At 36.9% G+C, this 23,134-nt stretch overlaps 1 protein-coding gene across 1 annotated transcript in view; it reads right to left on the reverse strand.

Moving 5' to 3' along the window:
* Positions 1-18,105, reverse strand: part of DSTN (destrin, actin depolymerizing factor) — a 32,099-nt gene extending 13,994 nt beyond the window's left edge. The window contains exon 1 of the mRNA XM_039874440.1: positions 17,947-18,105. Coding sequence (XP_039730374.1) covers positions 17,947-17,949 — 3 coding nt within the window. The 5' untranslated portion in view covers positions 17,950-18,105. The remainder of the gene's footprint in view (positions 1-17,946) is intronic.
* Between the last annotated feature and the right edge of the window lie 5,029 nt (positions 18,106-23,134).

A 23,134-nucleotide genomic window follows, 5' to 3' on the forward strand; every position in this document is an offset into this window, starting at 1 on the left:
AAACTGACTAGAAGATATCTGGGTTTTTGGTTGATGCCTCTGAGCAATATGTTGAGACAACAAATAAAATAAGTCGCAGTGCTTCCGGTACATTTCTACATAGAGTCTTAAGGGCTCCGCAGATTTTGTGTTAAAACGGGCTGAATACATACATCTAATTTATCTCCCTCCCAGAACTCCACTAAAAGGGATTTTAAAAAAGAAAAAGAACCTAAACCCACAGGGACAAGGGGAACAGAAGAAAAATGGAAGTTCACATAAGGAAGAATGAGTAAAATTAGTTTGAGAAGCACTTAGGTCCCTAGACTCCCTCCGGAACTTCACCTGCCACCACCTCCATAACCCTGGAATTCTGGAGTTTATTCTCTGGAGAGGGTAAATAGTAGATCTTCCTGGCTTAGTCATCACACTGGAAACAGGAAAATAGCTAAGACACTTTCTCCACCACCAACACCAGGAAGACTGACCTTGAATTACTAAATGCTTAGTCCCACTGTTCCAGAGAGCCATGGGATCCAAAAGAACTTCCTGTGATGATGCAAATGTTCTATATCTTACTGTCCAATATGGGAGCCACTACCATACATGGTTATTGAGCACATAACATGTGGCTAATGCAATTAAGGAATTAAATTTTAAATTTTATCTTATTTAAAATAATTTAGCATAAAATAACACATAAATTAACTCTCAATGCTAAAATAGCATTGTTTTGAGTAAACAAATTTATAAAATATATTATATAGTTTTCTGCCTTGGAAAAACAGTGCATTATTTATATTTATGGATGACTTGTTTGTGTAATCAGGAACCTCAATTATTATACTATGCTGTGACAGATAATGAAATGCCTCCAAGGGCATGGACTTCAATTCTAGTTTACTATAACAATTATGGTCTGTTATTTTTGGTGCAAATAAGCAATTTTGGGGAGAAATTCAGACAGATTTTTTTTTGTTTGTTTGTTTGTTTAGAAATATCCCGAGTGTTAATTTGGAAGAGTCAAACTGAATCAAGAATAGGTCATAAAACTTTAGACAAGATTTGACCTTAAGCAAAGATTTTAATTCTTACAGATGGTATGACAAAAAGTTCTTTTACTCCTGTGGAAAAAAACCTTGGATACTGAGGAAGAACTGAAATAATTAAAATACAAGATTTAATAGCAATAAATAACACACAGGGCTACTGCAGATACATTTTATAATTAATTGGGGAATATGGTTTTTAATAAGTTGATAAAGTCAGATATTGAAAATTTTTTAATTGTTGTGTTCTTACAAACAGAATTTGGAACATTTAACCTTAGAAGACCTTTTTAACCAAAGAAGAAGGCACACCATAAGGTTGGGTGAGATTTATTCAAATCTTTTAACTTGAGTAAGTTAGCTAACTTCTCTAACCTCAGTTTCATCATTTGTAAAATGTGAATTATGATAATCTTAACTTAAGAGGATTGATATTACAACACAACACATGTAAACCATCTAAAAACAGCGCCTGGCAATGGCACCATTCAGTAAATGAACACTCATATTGTTATTAACCAGAAAATCAGTTTAGAGCTTTTTCAACTCCTACTAGTTACCAATATGGCCAATTTTTAATGAAGCCTTTGGGTAATAGGAGGCTATGGATAAAAGAAATCCAGACAGCTTAAAACTTCTATGTGAAACAGTAATTTCTATCTGTTCTCTGATGACCAAAACTACCAATTTAAAAACCATACTGACATTCCCATGACTATTAAATGGTTGACCAGCAAAGACATGCAAGATGAAAAGGGTAACAGTCCTCTTTAACAGTTAAGACTCAGTTACACTACTACCTCTTTCCATTATCCTAGGCACAATCACCACCTACAGCCATAAATCAGAATTCAAGATGATGAAAACTGGTGGCTATGAGGTGAGCTAATAGGTTCTGTCCTAAAATTTGTCCCTGCCCAGTATATGTCAGTCAAGCAAGCACACAGCAAATCCTCAATCTTTGAAAAATTCAAAATGTCCAGAGGCTGCTGGGTACAATTTTATAGACTGTATCTTACTTAAGGGTGCCTGGCCAAGGGTCCAAGACAGCTAAATTCAAGTTCATGTTCCATTAGCCAAGAGATATGCCTGCAGAGCCTCAACTGTTCTAAGGAGTACCATCTGCTTGTCTCCTGAGACCACATCACCCAGGAGTGTCATTATGTAATTTGCAGAGAGTCACCAGATAGACTATCAGTGATTCAGAAAATATTCCAAGTTAACTCTCTGCCTTAATACATTCCCCCAAACCAGAAAGACTAAAACGGTGTTAAATTTACAACCAATTTCTAATTATATAAGTCCTTCACCCTCATAGCAAAGCACAGTGTCCTTTAATAGATAACCTATGCAGACCAAATAGCAATTCTACTAGCTGTGAATTAACTTTAAAGAGTTCCACTAAGACGATTTTATGGTTACACTGTGCTTCATGGGAAAAGATTCACTCAATAACCTAAACTCTATGATATACCACCCATACTCCCACCAAAAGAGGAAAAAACAAACCTTACAGAAAAATCATCTCAACAGCCAAAGTGGACTGATAAAATAAAGCCCAGCTGCTAAAAATAATCAATCTCATTCAGATTGTATGCAATCTTATTTTACAGACAATTCTAACTAGGTTTGATAACAGGTTTCCCACTCCAATTGGAAGGCAGGAAGTCAGAAAAGGAGGACAGGAACAGGAGGAAAAACAAGGAGCTGTAAAAGCCTGACAGAGAAAATGCTTCCCACTTCTCCTCCCCACAAAAACACAAGACAGAAAAATGGGAAGAAAAAAAAACCCAAAACCTAAGCCTAGTAAGCATATTGGCAAATAGTCCTATGGTTTTACTGTTTTCTTTCAAGAGTTTCCAGTTTCCTTCAGGATAAAATCCATGCCATGCAAGCCCTTTATGCCCTATCTCTCCAGCTTCTTTTCCCGCTTCTCCTTGACACGTACCCTTTAATTCCAGTCACATACAATTCTCTGTGGTTCCCTGAATATACTATGTTCTCTTGTGACGCTATACCTTCCTCCTCTTGACCTGGTTAAGTCCTTCAGGGCTCAGTTCACATATCACCTCCTCTAGAAAGGCAACTCTTACTTGGTCCCTCAATACCACCTCTAATCTTTATATGTACTAAAAGAGACTACAATTATTTCTATCACAGTATTATCTATCACTGTAATTAACTATCTGTGGGTTGTCTGATTCTCTCATTAGACTGTGGTCCTTAAGTGCAACAATTAACTCTAAGTATTTTTTTTCAACCCTATTCTACCTGGGAATTATCATCTACTATATTAGGTTTGAAAAACTGATTATCCCTTAAAATTTTTATGAAATGTACTATGGCCTTCAAGATATTTTTTCCCCACTCTTTATGGTACAATTATTCAGTTTATACCAAGGAAAATCTTCCATCTCAAAACTTTAGGGCTTTTAGGAAAAAAAAAACTTCTAAGCAATTTTTATTGATCTACCTTGGAATACTTTGGTTCTGATGATATCTATTTTCTTTTTCCTGATGATAAATAACTTCGGTTCTCTGAAACAGTGATTGTATAAATTTCTAATGTTTCTACTTTGTTAGACTCCTCATAACTGACAATAAAAAACTTGTAAAGATGGAAAATTTTTGCACTATTTGATTTTTAAGCTACCAACTCCCTGACTATCAGTCACATCATGGAAACATGAATGTCCTCTTGATAAAAAGAAGACTTTTAGCTGTAATTGACAATATAACATATTCATTTCAGGTGTATAACGATTCATTTCAGGTGTATAATGATTCCTTATTTTCATATATTGCAAAATGATCACCAAAATAAGTCTAGTTACCATACATCACCACACAGTTACAATTTTTTTCTTATGATGAGAACTTTTCAGATTTACCCTTAGCAACTTTCAAATATACAATACAGTACTATTAACTACAGTCACCATGCTGTACATTACATCCCCATGACTCATTTATTTTATAACTGAAGTTTGTACTTTTTAACCACCTTTAACATTCTGCCCCCCCTCCACCCCCTCCCTGCCTCTGACAACCACCAATCTATTCTATCTGTAAGTTCAGGGGGAATTTTTGGCATTTTGTTTTATTTTCGATTCCACGTATAAGTGAGATAATACAGTATTTGTCAAGTGTTTTCGTTTCCTTTTGATAAATAACCAGAAGCAGAGTTACTGGATCATATTGTAGTTCTATTTTTAATTTTTTGAGGAAACTCCATACTGTTTTCCACAGTGGCCGCACCAGTTTACATTCCCACTAACAGTGCACAGGGTTCCCTTTTCTCCACATCCTCCCCAACATGTTATTTCTTGTCTTTTTGATAAGATCCATTCTAACACATATATAGTCAACTGATTTACATCAATGAAGCCAAGAATATACAATGAGAAAAGGATAGTCTCTTCAATAAGTGGTGCTGAGAAAAGTTGACAGCCAATGCAAAAAACCGAAACTAGATCATCAGCTTACACCATACAAAGAAATTAACTCAAAATGGATTGACACTTGAATGTTAAGACACGAAACCATAAAACTCCTAAAAGAAAACACAGGCTGTAAACTCCTTAATATAACTCTCATCAATGATTTCTGAGGTTTGACACCAAAAGCAAAGGGAACAAAAGTAAAAAAATAAACAATTGGGACTACATCAAGCCAAAAAGCTTTTGCAAAACAAAGGAACCATGAAGAAAATCAAAAGGCAACCCACCAAAGGGGAGAAAATACTTGCAAATCATGTATCTGATAAGGAGTTAAGATCTAAAATATACAGAGAATTCATATAACTGAATAGCAAAAAACCCAAATAATCAAATTTAAAAATGAGTAGAGGATCTGAAAAGACATTTTCCAAAGATGACATACAGGTACATGAAAAGGTGCTCAACATCAGAAATCATTGGCAAACTGCAAATCAAAAATCACAATTAGATACTGCCTTAACTGTTAGTATCTTTATCAATCCCTTCTACCCAATATACATACACAATCCTCATCTACCCGGAATTGTGAAGCTGCATAATAAATGTTTACTTAGTTAATACACGTTCTCTACTTCATATTCTGTGTTGTCACAAATACATACATTTTATTATCTGATATTTAAGCATCACTTAATTTCAGGATAAATGCTAGATAAAAGACATTAATATATATAGTAATCAATATCAAAGAGGATGACCGTTAAGTAATCAAGATCCCATAAAACACATTGACACATTTCAAAATTTCTGCAATCTGATACACCCTTGTTAAATAACCATTTGATTCTGCAGTTGAAAAAACAAAAAGAGCATTATTTAATACGATATATCTATTAGCAGTTTTATCCAATGTAGAAAAAATGACTGTTCCAAGCATTTATCAATATTAGCACAAAGAAAAAGAACTCTACAATATTCTGTCTCATCCTTTAGGACAAAAAATTTACAAAAGAATTTCTTGTAAATTCTTTTTACAAGAATTTACAACCAAGGAATGGAATACTGCTCACCATAAAAAAGAACTGCTGATGTACTAATGCCTTATGCTAAGTGAAAAGAAGCCAGAAGTGTATGATAGGATGATTCCATTTACATGGCATTCTTGCAAAGGTAAAATTATAGGGACAAAAACCAAATAACTGTTGGGAGTGGGAGGAAGAATTAGCATGGGAAATTTTTGGTGTGAAAGAACTATTCTATATTTTGATTGTGGTGGTAGTTGCACAATTGTATATATTTGCCAAAACCTGCAGAACTTGCACTAAAAATGGTGAATTTTCATTAGCCAAGACATGGAAACAACCTAAGTGTCCTCAAAGGATGACTGGATAAAGAAGATGTGGTACATATATGTGAAAGAATCATGAAAAATGGAATATTACCATTTGTAACAATGTGGACAGAGCTTGAGAGCATTATGCTAAATGAATTTAGTCAGACAAAAAAGGACAGAACCATATGATTCACTCATTTGTGGGATATAAAACAAAAAGCAACAAATTAACAAACAAAACAAACTAACAAACTCATAGACACAGACATTAGTTTAGTATTTACCAGAGGAGGAGGGGAGTGGAGGGAAGATGAAGAGGGTAAAGGAAGCCAAATACATAGTGAGAGAAGGAGACTAGACTCTGGATGGTGAGCACACAATGCAATATACAGATGCATTACAGAATAGTACACCTGAAACTTAATTTTATTAACCAATGTTACCTCAATAATTTAAATTTTAAAAAGTGGTGAATTTTACTTTACGTAAACTATCCTGGATGAAAACATTATACTTCTAGTCTTTATTTCAAAAGCAACAATATAAAAAAAAATATTCTACTCCCCTTTGAGAAAGACCATTCTGAAAACACAATAAGCTAAAGGTAAAAGATTTCTCCTTGGTTTAACAATTTGGCTTCTCTCTCAGCTAGCGTGTCAATGAATCTGAGATAGGACAGTTTTGATGTTGTTCGTTAACTGACCTACCTCTGTTCCATGGTCACACTGAGTTTCTAAGCTCTACCAATTCCTCCTTAAATATGGGTTTCAAATCTATTTCTTCTCATCTACTTTACTTAAAATCTCATAACACTCCCAAGATTAAAAACCTTCACTAATTCCCAAGCACCCATAAGATAAAGTCTATATTCATTAACAGAACATAAAAGGCCCTTTATTATCCAAACCAATTTACTTTTCCAGATTCATCTTGCCACCATAGGCACCATATTACTCATTCATGCCTTTCAGAAAGCAATTTAACCATTTAGAGTAAGAGCCTTAAAATAATCCAAATCCTCTGACCATTTACCCCAATAATCTCACTTCAAGGAATTTATTCTAGGGAAATAATCTTCATAATACTAAAAATCAGACAACCCAAATAAATAAAAACAGGAGAATTGCAAAGAAAATTATAGTATTTCCACAGGATAGTTCCTGATGCATCTGTTAAAACCGTATTTATGGAAAGTTTTTAAAAATGACATGGGGGAAATACTTATGATTTGTTTTAAGTGAAAAAGGAAGCTGGATATGAAGTTTTGCATATAGTGTATAATCTCACCTATGTAAAATAGTATAGAGAAAGGAATTTTATCTGACAGTGGGAATATAAGTGATTTTTTTTCTCTAGATTTCTGTCCCATGTTTCCTGTCATAAGCATATTTTAAAAATCGGGAACGTATACACATACACACAAACTTTTTGATTCAGTGACTGCATACCTAAGACTCTATTGTGAAGAATAATGCAAATGGAGGCAAAGATTTATACACAAAGAGGACAAAGCATTACTTATAATACTGGATTTAACAGAAATAACAATATCATCACTGCACAAGCATGATACCATTAACAGTTTAAGTAATTTTTATAGATATATTTAATGTCATAAAATTCACACATTTAAGTGTAAATTCAGTAAGTTTTATTCACAAAATTGTACATCCATTACCAAGATCTAATTTTAGAACAGTTTGAACACCCCAAAAAACTCTGCACTCAAGAGCAATCACTCCTCTTTCCCACTCTCACCTACCCAAGACCTAGCCAACCACTAATTTACTTCCTGTCTCTATGGATCTGTTTATCCTGGATATTTTATATAAATGAATCACACAATATGTAGTCTTTTTTTGATTGGTTTCCTTCACTTAGCATGTTTTGAAAGTTCATCCATGTTGTAGCATGACTCAGTGCTTCATTTCTTTTTATTGCCAAGTAATATTCTATTGTATAGATATGACATTTTACCTATCTGATCATCAATTGATGGGCATTTAGGTTCTTTCCACTTTTGGTCTATTATGAATAATGTTACTCTGAACATTCATGTACAAGTTTTTTATGTGGACGTTTTCATTTTGTTTGGGTATATAATTAAGAGTAAAATGGCTGAGTCATATGGTAGCTCCCAAATTAAACTTAAGGAACAGCCAAACGGTTTTCCAAAGTGGCTGCACCATTTTACATTCCCACCAACAACATATGAGGCTTCCAACTTTTCCACAGCCTTGCCAACATTTTGTTACTCTTGTCTTTTTTATTACTGCCATCCTAGTGTGTATGAAGCAGTATCTCATTGTGGTTTTGATTTGCATTTCCTTAATGGCCAATTTTGAGCACCTTTCATATGCTTATTGAGCACTGTATTTCTTTAAGAAATGTCTATTCAAAGCCTTTGCTCATATGATTAGGTTGTCTTTATTGTTGAGCTATGAGTCCTTTATATATTCTGAATACAAGTTCGTTGTTGGAAATATGATTTGCAAGGATTTTCTTTCATTCTGTGGGTTCTCTTTTCACTTTCTTGATGGTGTTCTTCGATGCAGAAGTTTTAAATTCTAATAAAATCCAATTTATCTATTTTTCTTGTCACTTAAGGTGTTAATGTCATTGTTTAGAATGGCCAAGAAAATTGCCCCCAAAACACTTCCTATGTTCACAGAGATTTATAGCTTTAGCTCTTATATTTATGTCTATGACAGGTTTTGAGATGAATTTTCTATATAGTATGAAACAGGGATCCAAATTCATTCTTTTGCATATCCTAACTCCATCTGTTGAAGACACTATTCTTTCTCCCACTTATTTAGCGTGGCACCCTTGTCATTTTGGGATGTGGGAAATAAAGAATATAAAATTGTTACAGATGAACTTATTCAACTGTGTGAAAAAAATCTGCATCAGTAGTGTCCAGATATTCACTTTCTCTCATTTTCATTATAGTCCTTATTACAATCTTCAATTACCTTATTCAGTTGTTCACTTATTTCTTACCTGTCTCCCTCATTACAATGTATACTTCATAGGGAAAGAAACTCTGTTTTGTATACTGTTTAATCTCCAGAGCCTACAACAGTACAGTCCTCCCTTAACATTGTCAATAGGTTCCTGTGACTCTAAGCAAAACAAAACACAAGGAAACCAATTTTACTATAGTCTAATTGATATAAACAAGTTAAGTTCCTATGGCATCTCATCAATGAAGGAAACAACACTGAATAAGGACCTGCTGTGCCTGGTTACTAAAAGACATCTAACAATCATTTACTGAAAGAATGAACATATTTTAAACGGCCTGGAAGAAAATGTGCCAAATGTTAATACTTTGGTTGGAATTGTCATTACAACTAAAATTTTCTTAATGTTTTACAATAATATAACATAATTATAATCAGATATGAAATTAAGGTATTTTAAAGATTTAGAATACTTCTGGATCAATTTGTTATTCCTCAAAAGTCTAAGAATCTCAATTACTGCCAAACTCTTTTATTTTAGCACAATGACACCACCGACTACCTAGTAGCTCAAGTATCTTAAGTTATCCTTGTTGTCTTTCTTTTCATATGCCACACATCTAAAATATCAGTAAGTCCTGTCAGCTCTATGCCCCAAAATATACAGTTGACTCTTGAACAATATGAGTTTGAACTGTGCAGGTCCGCTTATAAGCAGTTAGTTTTCAATCCATGGTTATAAGTCTGCAAATGCAGAAGGCTGACTGCACGCATTGATCTACACCATTTTATATAGGAGACTTGAGTATCCACAGATTTTGGTATCCGAGGGGGATCCTGGAACCAATTCTCCACAGATATGAAGGTAGGTAAGTTCTGGGTAGAGTCAAAAGTTATACATGGATTTTTGACTGTGAGGGTCAGTGCCCCTAACCCCCATGTTGTTTAAGAGTCAATTATATATCCAATCTAATTAACTCTCACTATCCCACTACTAAGAATCCTAATTCAAGCTACCACACCATTGATTGCCTGAGTAATAGCAATTGTCTCTTAGTAAGTCTTTGTCCCCATTAATACATCTTCACATATGAGCCACAGAGATAAATCATATCCCATTCCACTACTTAACACCTCAATACTCCGCCGCCCACCTACACACATCCAGTACACACCCAAAGGTTTCCTGGTGTAATCAAAATAAAATTCAAATTTCTCACCTTGGCCTAAGTGCTCTTCCTACATTTAGCTCTTGCCTACTTCTCTTCCTCTTTTCCAATGAACTCTAGCCACACAAGCCTTTTTTGTCCCTAGAATGTCAAGCTCATTCTCTTCACAGGACTTTCTACTTATGGAGTTCCTTTTGCCTGAAATGTTTTTCATGTGGCCTGCTCTCTCTTGCCCTGCAAATCTTAGCTTAAATGTCACCTCCTTATAGGCCTTCCTTAACAATCTACCTAAAAGCAGCCAACTCTTCTAGTACTGCCTATTGATCACCCTATTTTCTTCATACCACTCATGACTGACGTGATGTTGTCATTTTCCCCTCTTTCTCTCTCCTCATATTACAATGTAACTTCTACAAGGAAAGGACTTTGTTTTTCAGTACTGTATCCCTAGTACCTGGATCAGTTCTTGGCATATAAAATTTCTCAACTATTTACTGAATAAATGACTGCTATTTTAATCCTTGAAGGCAGTGAAGAATTGTATTTGATTCTCCATTAACTACTTCAGGAAAAATATAACTAGTTATTTAATTCTTTAATAGAAATACTTTAATCAAGAATCATCACTTGAAAAATCAAATTAAAAAGCTGATCATAAAAAAGTTGATCAGATATATATGATTCCAAGAAAAATAACATTAGTTTAAAGAAACAATAAAACAACTGGAAACATGTTCTAATGCACTCTTCCCACCTTTTTCTTCTACAATTACTGAAGCATGCACTGGTGTAATCAGAATGTAAAGAGAAAAAGACTGATAATCTAATTAGGACCCAAAGTTGTTTAATGTTATTATTTTAGCCAACACTGATAAGCACTTTACTATGTATTGGGCATTGCTTTAAACTAATTATATGCATCACCCAAACTGTTGTGATGATAGGTACTACTATCATTCCCCATTTGGAGAAATGATGAAATTGAGGCAAAGAACAATCAATGACTTACCTAAGATCATACAGCTAGTAAGTAGCAGAGCCAAGATTCAAAAAACCGAGGCAGCCCAACTATGAGCCCATGCTCTTAACCACTTCTCGGTACAGTTTAACAGAATGGTAACAATACTTACCTCACTGGAAGGTAACACATGCCTGACACATACTAAATACTTATAAGTTATCTAAGATAGCATTACTTCTTTCAAGTGCTTTTCTATGGTTCAGGATGCCTCAATGAGCATCAAATACCATTTAGTTTAATTTCTAAGGGAACTTGTATTTATTGAGGAGTTTCTGTATGCCAGAATTACTTTAAAGGTACTTATCTCAAAGGATTTTCACGGTAAGACTCAAATTAAAATGTAAAGCGGGGTTAGTATTCAATTAGTTTAGCAGTTAAAACTCAATGTCCATTGTATTAAAAAAAAGAAGTATGTAGAAATAGAAAGTATGAAAATTGAGGTAATCCATCTCCATGGGAACCCATCCCTGTCATAATTAAGAATGCCCTCTCATTCACCTATTCATGTTCACTCAGTAATAGCTGTTGTAGGCCTACTATGAGAGAAACACCTTGCTATTAAAATATACAAACCCTATCCTAAGGAACTTAATAGTCTAGTTCCACAAAACATCTTAAGTGCCATAAAAGGGATTCATACGTGATCATAGCATTGTTTCTTAGACATGTGCAGAAATGCAGAGAATTAACACAAGTGTTGGTATCCATACTAACTTCCCCTTACAAATAGGCCAATCCACAAAGTCTGAGGCTGGTCCATTAAGGTGGCCACTCGCCAATGTGGTTTAGTGAGTCCATTAAATGTGGCTAGTGTGACTGAAGAACTGCATTTTCAATTGTATTTTACTTAAATTAACTTAAATTTTAAAACTGATTATCAATTCCATTATTGGAAAACTTAGAAGTATGCTTGGAGCAAATTAGGTATGTGACTCTTTCAACTGTAAATTTTAAATCTAAATACATATTAAATATTTCTAATGCTCTAATTGAGCATTTGAATATTTCAAATGCTCTAATTGAGCATTTGAATTGAGGTGTGCTGTAGGTGTAAAATATATATTGGATTTCAAACAACTGGTATGAAAAAAGAATGTAAAATGTCTTATTAATTGTTATATCAATTAAATGTTGACATATTTCAGATATATTGGGATAAATATAAATTTCACCTTTTCTCCTTACTTTTTAATAGGGCTACTAGAAAATTTAAATGTATGTATGTAATTTATATTTTATTTCTATTCGACAACACTGGTCTAAAGATTACTTACGAAATTCTTAAAACAAAGTTTCAATGATTTGAAAATTTCTCAGCACTTCAGAGCTTCAACAATTGACTTAGAAGATTGTTCCCTAGCAAGGTGGAGGAGTCTTACTGGTCTTTGCCTATAATTTAGTTTTAGCTCTATTGCTACATGAAAATACTACCACCAACAACAAAAATGTGCCATGTGAAGCCATTTTAAAGTAAATGTTCATTACATTTAAAGTTAGCGATTTTCTGAAAGCAAGCCAAGATAGGAGGAAATTCACCTTCCGTTTCTGTGATAAGGTAAACGGGAGTAACACCCTATGAAGTAATATAAAAATACTGAAAGGAGTAAACAGTCTTTTTGATGTTATCCAAAAGCACAAACACAATGACAACCTCATTTTAAATGTAGGTTTCCTGCTATAGTATGCACTGAAGAGTCTACCTTTCAAATGTCTGTCCTATGCCCTATTGCAACAGAATTGAGTTCTTTGATGCTAGCTTCCCAGGATAAAAAAAAAAAGCCACAATCTCAGACTTTTCACATTTCGACTACAGGTTAAAATCTGAATTTTAAGAATTTTAATTGCATTTTTACTTAAATCAATTGCTTTTTAAAGATCTACATAAAAATTGATTCTTACATTTTAACATACCAAAGCAAATCACATTAAGCCTTACAACATCAGCTACTAAAAGACTTATATTCAAGAGTTAAGAATCACTCTAGACTAAAAACTACTCAATTCTATGGGGGTCCTTGTACAGAAGATTCTATGATGAATGTAAATAACAAGTTTGTCGAAGTATTACTCATATGAACTAATCTGATGTTTATTTTTCTATATTTCTCCCAATGTAAAATTTCAAGAAAAATGAACAGGAGATAGCTTTCAGAAGCATAACAATTCCAAGTGAAAACTCACTTCTAACATCACCACAAGAAAGCAGGGACAAAAGAAAAGTTGGGCTTCAAATATTTCGGAAGTGTCAGGTGTAAATCTTTGGGTATGGCTTTCATGGACAATCTAGAGAGGAACATTATGCTACAAGGGAAGGAAGCTCAAGATACTTAAATAACAATGTTCCACATATTATGTTCTGTGGTTTAAGTATGCAAATAGCAAACAGTACAGGCAAACCCTGGAGATATTGTGGGTTTGGTTCCAGACCACTGCAATAAAGTATCACAATAAAATCAGTTGTAATCTTTTTGCTGATGGAGGGTCTTACCTTCAATTTGTAAAAACTCAACATCTATGAAGCACAATAAAGTGAAGCGCAATAAAATAAGGTATGCCTGTATAGTAAAGATTCTAGGCCTAGTTAGAGATCAGAAAATTGCTCTGAAGATAAAAACAATGCATATATATGTTAAATCCAGTTTTCCAAAAGTTTCAAGATTTTTTTCAAATTTCAAATGGGGTGCTCATCTCAAAGTATCTTAATTATTAATGAAAGAAAATATAGTTATTTAACATAAAAACAAAGATGTCTGGAGTCTTCCTTGTATACTAAGTTAAATACCACTGTGATTTAAACCAGTCCCGGTTATTTGTTTTACTTTGCCTTTTTTTAAATAGACTATTTTTTCAGAGACCTTTAGGTTCACGGCAAAATTGAGCAGAAAGTACAGAGAGTTCCCATATATCCCTGTTTGTTTTTAACATTTTGGCTAGATGTTAACCTCTGTGGCCCTTGACAAAAATGGAACTTCATCCTGGATCACTCTGCATTCTACCACTACCAGGGCTTGACAATGGCAGGTGTCTAGAATTAAGAGAGTATTGAACTTTCTTTACTTAGCTTGAGAGGCCTGCAAAGAAACTAGGTGGAGAGAAATATTAGTCCTCAGTATGTAGTTCTGGCATTGATAATCATATTCGTGTTTCCTTTTAAAGCTGGATTTACTTGATGGCTCCACGAACAAGCTTGAATGAAGACACGATGAGTTTTTATACAATACCAGGTTCACTGGATGCACACGCATGTAAAAAACAAGCTGCAATAAACATATGAAAAGATACTACTAATCAGAGAAATGCAAATTAAAAGAATGAGAAATCGTTTCACACCCATCAGACTGGCAAAGGTTTCAAGTCTCATAATACCAAGTGGTGAAAAGAAATGCAGAAACAGGCTCCTAAATGCAGATGATGAAATGGATGTAGACTAGAACCACAACTAGTAGAATGAAAAATACATGTGTATGGCTTCTAAACCAGGGCTTCTGCTTCTAGATACACACCAAGAAGACACTTACTGAGGCCAGAGAAATAATATATAGTAATATATAAAAATGGAACAGATCTATTGCAAAACAGCTTAAGTAGACAAAAAGAGATAAAGGGCAAAAAGTTGGGCAAATGTCCATCAATAAGGGAATGGATAAACTTATATAGTCATAAACCAGTAAGTATCAACAGTTAAAGAATCAGAGCCACAGCTAAAACTAAAAAATCACTCCCTGCCCTCCCAAAAAATTCACTAAGTTTAATCTTTTTAAGCTGCAAATGGATACACAAAGCATAACATTTGTATAAAAGTTTAAAACACATCAAGACAATAAAGTATATACTATACTACTGCAGATGCATATGTGTATAGCTCGAAGTATAGAAATATCAATGAGAATGAAACATATAAATTTCAGGTGACTATGTTGAACTGTACCTGAACCCTGTGCCCTGTGCTCCTGGAAAGCAGTGATGGTTAAGAAATCCACCCCCATCATTTTGTGTTCTAGGGAACAAGTAACACAAGGATTCTGCCCCTGCTCATTTCAACTATAAGACCCATCCCCATGCTTCCTTAAGGCTCTTTGGTCTACCTGTCCTAGGTCCCTGTCCTTTGGGTTTTTTTTTTCGTTTTTTTTGGGGGGTGGGGGTGCGGGGATGTTCCTCGTTAATTGATGTCCTTCCAATTGCAGTAGCCTTGAAAAAAAAATAATTTCCTTAATTGGCTGATACAATATGTCTCTGACACAAGAGTGGTTGGTTGGTTATCTCTGGGGAGAGAAGGGAATGGGATAAGGAAGAAGATGCATACTTAGCTGTAATGGTAACATAAAAACCTGAAGAATGGCATAAAGTTAAACTTTTTTGTACAAAGGAATCTGTTATTCTGTGTACTTTTCTGCTATTCTGTGTACTTTTCTGCTTAAAATATTTAAATTATTTTTTAAATTATTTAAAAACTTGATGTGGAGTCAGAAAAGGTCATAAGTCAATCCTTCAGTCTGTTTTCCGATACGTTATATAGGCACATGAGCATATGCCCAACCTATTCCACTATGCTCTCATAAGTAAAAGTGTTTTTGCTAATCATCAAGTGGTAGAACACATTTGTAATTCAGTCTAAGCCAATTAGCTCAGTTTGTTAGAGCAGAATTCTGATTAGTTAAGGGTTGGATTATCACGTAGACCTTTATTTTGCTTTAGGTGCACCATCACCCTCATAATTAGGAGAGAGCCATACAGCTATACCACAAATGCACATACTATCAGTTACAAGAGGAGCTAGGCAAGTTTGTGTGTTATGTCTCAATCTATACCCAACAGAAGAACTACTGAGCAGATAACCCTAGGAACTTGATGGTGGGTCAGTAAACAATCTCTGTATGAGGAACCTGGCACACCCAGCACACATACACCAAAGTTTTGTTTGGTGTGTGCAGATATGGTTCTGTGAAGGATAGGCTTTTCTTTTTTTAATCTTTCTTTTATTGGCACTGTAAAGTGAGACTTTGAAAACATGAAATCTCATCTTAAAGTGCCCAAAGTGATCTTCTGAGTTGGTTTCAAATCGCTTAATTCTAAAGTGCTTCTAGAAGACTTGGTGAGTACTAGGAGCAGTTGAAATTTAACCTAAAAAAAAAAAAAATTTGAACAAGCATCTAACCAACAGATCTAAACAGTTTCAAACACAGAGGTAAAATGCTAAAATGTGGGATAATAAAGGAACTTTCCATCTTCACAATATTCTCTAATAGCAGGACTGAAGGGAAATGCTCTGTGCTTGTTAGGCTCAATACAAGAGTAGCTTTAAAAATGGTCAGTCTGAAATTGCTTTGCAAGCATCCAAACGAGACTGGCTTATAAGGTCTTCAGCTCCCTAAGGCCAACAGGTTTGAAATGTATTCAGAATCACCCATATTGATTTTTATTTCTCCTCCTCCCCTAAAAACCATTTAAAAGATTCATTTTATTTGAATGTGCAGAAATATGAAAGTTAAGCTTTAACTAGAGTTTAACTAAAGGCAAAATGCTTGGGCCTATTTTCAAACAGAAAATAAAGTTTTCAATCTAGCAATTCAAAAAAGTAGAAATGTCAAGTCAGAAGACCCTACAGCAGGTTCCAAAACACTTTCATCAGAGAGGATGGTCTTAAATTTATGAGAATTCAAAACCCTTAATTTAAAAGTCTTTTAGTAAAAGTAGTGTATACATTTATAATTGTAAAGAGGTTAAAGTCTTAAAATGTTGACCCTGTATAGCCTACAAAATTAAACCAAAGAAAAACCAAAACTAAACAATATCGAATTCCTATTACATATCCTCCTCAGTCATCAAGAAACTATTGATTAATCTTTTTCCACTAATGAGCCAGCCTGCATAGCCATGAAAGTTTGTAATACCTTGAGAAAACCAAAATTGTTATTCAGAAAACATTTTGTATGGAAATAAGCTGGTACCAACTGCTTCCAGGCAGACAGATGCAATAACAGTGTAATATTTCTAGCAAAGTCTGGTAAGCCCTTGCCTGCAAATCATTGACCAAAAATGGTAATAGAGTGTGCCAACTAAAGAAAATGACAAAATGTTCTACTTGAGCGTCCTGTTAAGAAAACTGTTTTACAGCAAACTGAAATTACAGTGTAGAGAAAAATATATATAAATTAGGTAGTGTCCATCAGCTAGTATACAGTGAACATCTGTTTACTTTTTAGAGACTCCGATAATTTAATGGACTTTTGAAAAGCTTTTTCATTTGCTTTGATGAGTATCTCAGAATCATGCTCACACCTTCCATGTTAAAATCTGACAGAGCTAAACTGTTTACAGGTAAAAGAAAATTTCTAACTATACACGGAGAGATCGGGCAGGCAAGGGTTAAAAGAGACACTGCCAAGCTTGACAAGCACGATGAGAGTGCTGCTGGAAGCTGATTGCCAGATACCGCAAACAAAGCGGCTGCGAGGCCACCCATTCTTAACCATGCCAGGGTCATGCTCGTAGTGTTCACACCGCACTCCAGGGTTGTTCAATAAAGGCCTTATTTTCCTTATCCGGATGGACAGACCTCGCGGGCCGAAACTTGCACGAGTCACTATCTGATGCCTCTGTGCCGGGCTTTAGGGAAACGTGTGCCCCAACGAGGCCCGCGCGGGATTCCAAGCCCCCCAGCCCGGGCTGGCGAACCCTCCTCTGACAGATATCACGAAGCAGGGCGGAGGGGTTCGCCGCTGACTGGTGGTACCGAGGCCGGGGCGGAAGGGATGGCGGAGACCACGCTCCGGGGCGGCGGCCTCGCAGCAGCTGCGACCGACGCAGCGGCCGGGGAGCCGCCCTGGGACTCGTGAGTCCAGCAGGTCCGCGGGCGGCGACGCCCTAGACGCCTCCACTGCCGGGAGACTGCAGCGCGGCCCGGGTCCCCTGGGCGAGGAGGCAGCGCTCGCCCCTCAGCCCGCCACCCCTGCGGCGGCAGCTCACGCCTCGTTCCCCCTGCCACTCACCATCTTCGCCGCGGCGGTCGCAGGGACGCGGGGGAGGGAACCGGCCCGCTCCGAGTCTTCTGAGCTAGCTGCCTCCTCACCGCAGCGGGACGGAACCACCAGGCGCGGAGGCGACGCAGAGAGCGAGCCTACCAGGGGGCGGGCACGCGGGCGGGCGGGCGCGCGCGCGCGGGGCCCAAACTCCGCTGCACACGTCACGCGCTGCTCGCCGTTGCTGCGCAACGGGCTGGCCTGGTAACGCCCCGCCCAGGCGGCCCTCCGGACTCCCCGCAGGCGTGGGGGGGCTCTTCCTCACCTTCTGGAGAGTGGTGTACCGAGTCCCACTCACCAGCTCGGCTCTAATGAAGGTGGGGGTGGGTCCTCCCTCATCTGTGACGGATGAGGAGGCAGAGCTTGGGTTAGCACCTGCCGCTGAGGAGCCGGCAAAGGATGACCCGAGGTTGACGTCACTTCTTCCCCCATGGGCGGGGCCACGTGGCGCTCCGCCCACTTGCGAAGGCGTTGCCCTTACATGGAAGTAGCCACCTGGCCAGGTGTGTGCAGCCTCTGGGGCGGGGCCTCGGGGGGAGAGATGGGAGGGAAGGAAAGAGTGGGCGGAGCCGCAGAGTGGGAGAAGGGAGGAAGGGCGGACGCCTAGGCGCGGACCGCCGCAGAGGGGGATGAATCCTGCATATTTTACCTACTTTGGTGCGATTCCCGCCATCCTCCCCTGATTGGCCCAGCCAGGCACTTCGGGTCCTCGCCTAAGGGGAAAAATCTGCACATTTTCCTCCTTCCCAAGGCGACTGTGGCCGTCCCGAGTGCTCTGAGTCACCGCTAATTTCAGGTCTGGAAAAAACAGGGAGTGATTTATTTATCTTTGGGAACAGCCCGAGGAAGGAGGCTCTGCAGTCCGCAGGGGTGTGGCTGGGAAAGGGCCCGACTTGATTTAGGAATATGGCGCCAGCCCCGCTGCTCCGTTTTTTGGGGTTTAAATTTGGGCTTTTTTTTTTTTTTTTTTAAATAATGGTTGATTGCATCAGAAACAGTTTTCACAGGGCCAGAAGGAATCCCAACGTTTTTCCTGAAGATGCTTTTATGTGGAATAAAAGGAACAGAAAGAATTTACAACGGAGATGATTACTTAATTTTAAGTTTTATTTAATTTAGGCTACTGAGAACATCACGGCCTATACCAAAACTATTTAAATTCTCCAAATGTGAGGCTTTTGGACAGGATGGTCAGTGCGTTCTTTGCTTATTTTGTGGGCACTACCCAAAAATCTAGGTTGTATGTGGCTTTTGTTCTGACCATTCAGCATAGAAACTCATTTCTCATTACTCTTGTCGTGTTTTTTATTTTGTTTTTAAGAAAGAGCAAGTTGTGGCAATTCTAAGCCTTTACAACCTGCTACCAAATTTTTGTCAGGCTAGAGCAGTGGTTCGCAGCTTGTAGAGAACTTGGTCAAAATTAGATTTGTGTGCCCCACACCCTAGAGTTTCAGACACAGTGTATCTAGGATAAGAGCCGAGAATTTTCATTTCTAACAATTCCCTGGTGATGCTAATGCAGTTGGAGTACTTTCTAACTTTGAGAAGAAAGAACTCTCTCTATCCACCTGCCGCTGGAACCCTTTGTTTCTCTCTGTCTCTGCGTGGGACTAAGTGCCTGCCACCACCCTTTAAGTCCTCAAGACTTCCTTTCTAGTCCAAAATTGAATTATGTTCATTTAAGGACACAGTCTGCCTCCTGCTCCAGCCTCTGTTCTGCGTTTAATCCTCCACTCTGCTACCAGAGTTATGTCCAAACATAAGAATCTGATCCTGGCACATTGCTGCATAAAATTTTCTATAGCTTCCTCCAGAGTTCTCAGCAGGTCAGTCTGGCCTTTTTGCCTCTGGTCTCAGCCTACCTTTTTTGCCCTGTCTCCCACATCTTCCAAAAGGCCTAGTTTTCTTCCAGAACTCTTCTTGCTCTCTCTAACTGCTGTAATCATCGGCCTGCTCGTTTCTCAGTCTGGAATGTACCTATAACCATCTAGTCTAAAGATCTCTAACTGCTTCCCAAAGGACCAATAGTGTGCCTTTTATAATCCAACAGTTCGTCACGTCTCAAATCTTGCCCAGATCACTTGAAGATCTTGTTAAAATGGAGATTCACAGGGTTAGGCCTGGGGCCTCAGGTGTCCTCAAGTGATTGAAATGCTGCGGGTCCTCAACTTTGAGTAGTAGCGAGATCTTATGGTTTTTCCCTACTGTTAGTATAGCTCTGTAGTTGTTTGTTTATATTACCACTACCACCAGATTAGACCCGGTTCCTTGAAGATGAGGTGTTTAGGATGCACCTGATATATATAGTAGGTGTTTAATACATATTTTCTCAATAAGTAAACCAATATCTGAAGATATTCATCAGGCAAACTTTTATATCAGTTCACTATAACTAAAGATGAGCCCCTTTATTCTTAAGGTCCCATTGAACTTTAACTTCTGCATTTACACATAAGTTTGATCTTTACATTCCTTCTCATCCCACAGAGGGAAGAAGTTTTAACATAAGGTCTCTCCTTAAATATGAAATGGGCGTATTCCATTTCTCATTTAGAAAACATGCTTAACAATATGTCTTTGCATACTTAACAATCTATGAACATATAGGCCTTTTTAAAAAAAAACTATTAATATGAGTGGCAGGGAAGAATGAGTTATACATTAATGAGGCGCTTGAAGAGAGATGTGTGTTAACCAATAGACTAGAAAAAGGTTTTTTGCAAGGCAACATAACTCTGTCAGTATATAGTATAGAAAAAGCTTTTTAGTTTCTCCTGTGCCTCCCCACAAATTCACCTGTTCCTCCCCACAAATTCACCTGTTCCCTATCTGCTACCCTTGTTTATGTCTGTAGTCACTTTCAAAAAAAAAATAATTTTAGTCATATAAATAAGACATGAATATATTCTCATTATAAAAGATTCAAATAGTACAATAAAGGAAAGCCCCTTGATCACCTCTACTCTCCACACCCATAGCCTCATTTTCTTCCTCAAAGGTAACCACTGCTATCAATTTGGTCTATGGCTTTATAGAGAAATCTGTATGTGTTTTGTGTTATGTTTTGCTTTTGTTGGTGTTTTTTGTAATGATTTTATGCTGGATGTGTGGTGTCTTGTGGCTTACTTTCTGATTTTCTTGATTTCCTGCCTGCTGGGTCGGTCCATTCCTGATTGAGTAGCGTTAAAGTCTCCAGCCGTGATAGTGGAGTCAGCTTGCAGTTCTCAGTTTTGCTTCACATAGTTTGACACTGTTGTTAGGTGCATACACCTTAAGAATTGTTGTGTCCTCTTGGAGAATTGACCCCTTTATCATTATACAATACTCTTCTTTTTCCCTGATAACTTTCCTCGCTTCGAAGTCTGCTCTGCCTGAAACTAATATAGCTACTACTCCTGCTTGCTTTTGATTAGTGTTAGCATGGTATTTTGCCTCTATCCACTTACTTTTAATCTATATGTGTCTATTTAAAATGGGTTTCATGTAGATAACATATAGTTGGGTCATGTTTTTTGATTCACTCTGGAAGTCTCTGTCTATTTGGGGCATTTAGACCATTGATACTCAAAATTATTATTATGTAGTTGGATTCATATCTACAATATTAGTTACTCTTTTCTATTGGTTGCCCTTGTTCTTCATTCCAATTTTTGTTATCCATTTTTTGCTTTTGATGTTTTAATTGAGCGTTTTACATGATTCCATTTTCTCTCCTTTTCTAGCATATAAATACTTCTCTTACTTTTTTTAGTGGTTGACCTACAGTTTGCAATATATCTTTACAACTAATCCAAGTCCACTTTCAAATAACACTATACCACTTCAAGGGTAGTGTGAGTATAATAACAAAATAATACTAATTCCTTCCTCTTGTCCTTTGTATCATTGCTGTTATTCATTTCACTTATAAGCATACATTACATATATATACACACAAGATATATACATAAGCATTGTAGTCATATACATTGTTGCCATTATCATTTGAATAAACTATTATATGTTAGATAAGAATAAGAAAAATATATTTTACTTTCACTTATTTTTTTCAATGTTCTTTATGTAGTAGATCTGAGTTCTGATGTGTATTATTTTACTGATGTGTGTTATTTTAGCTAAAGAACTTTTTAAAACATTTCTTGCAAAGTAGATGTACTGGCAACAAATTCTCTCAATTTTTGTTTGAGAAAGTCCTTATTTCTCCTTCGCTTTTAAAAGATGATTTTGCAGGGTATAGAATTTGAGGTTGGTGGGGTTTTTACTCTCAACACTTTAAATATTTTCATCTACTCTCTTGCTGGCATGGTTTCTGAGGAAAAGTGAGATATAATTCTTAGCTTTGGTCTTCTATAGGTAGGGCGAGTTTTTTTTTTGCCTAAGTGTAGTTTTGTTTTGTTTTTGTTTTGAGGTTTTGGTTGGTTGGGTTTTGTTTTTGTTTTGTTTTTACATTCATCTTGCTTAGTGTTCTCTGAGCTTCCTGGATACGTGGTTTGATGTCTGACAATAATTTGAAGAAATTCTCAGTCAGATATTTCTTTTGTTTCTTTCTCTTTCCTTTCCTTATGGTATTCCCATTACATGTATGTTATACCTTTTGCAGTTGTCCTACAGTCCTTAGATATTCTGTTCTGTTTTTTTTGGAGGGAGGGGTTTAGTCTTTATTCTCTTTGCTTTTTGGTTTTGAGGATTCTATTGATATAGCCTTTTATTTAATTTTTTCCTCAGCTGTATCCAGTCTACTAGTAAGCCCATCAAAGGCATTTTCACTTCAGAGATTTTTGCCTTCTAGTATACCTTGTAATTTTTTTTTTTTTTAAATAGCTGGACATGATGTATTGGTTAAAAGTAACTGCAGTAAATAGGCTTTTTGTGATGTGGTGGTGAGGTATGGGAGGAGAGGGCGCATTCTATAGTCCTATGATAGGTCTCAGTCTTTTAGTGAGTCTGTGCCTCTGGACTGTGAACTTTGCAAGTGTTTTTTAGTTTTATTTTTCCCCCGTAACTGAGACAGGATGGATAGAGTGAGGTAAAGTTGTATATTTCCCTTTCCAGTTAGGTTAGGCTCTGATTTATACCCCAGCAGGTTAAGCTCTGGTAACTAGTTTCCCCCCAGGGCAGGCCTTAAGAAGAACAGAGTGTTCTAGCACAGTGGTCCTCA

The sequence above is a fragment of the Pteropus medius genome, unplaced genomic scaffold (assembly GCF_902729225.1).
Source record: "Pteropus medius unplaced genomic scaffold, Ma_sr-lr_union100, whole genome shotgun sequence".
In the NCBI taxonomy this organism is placed as follows: Eukaryota; Metazoa; Chordata; class Mammalia; order Chiroptera; family Pteropodidae; genus Pteropus; species Pteropus medius.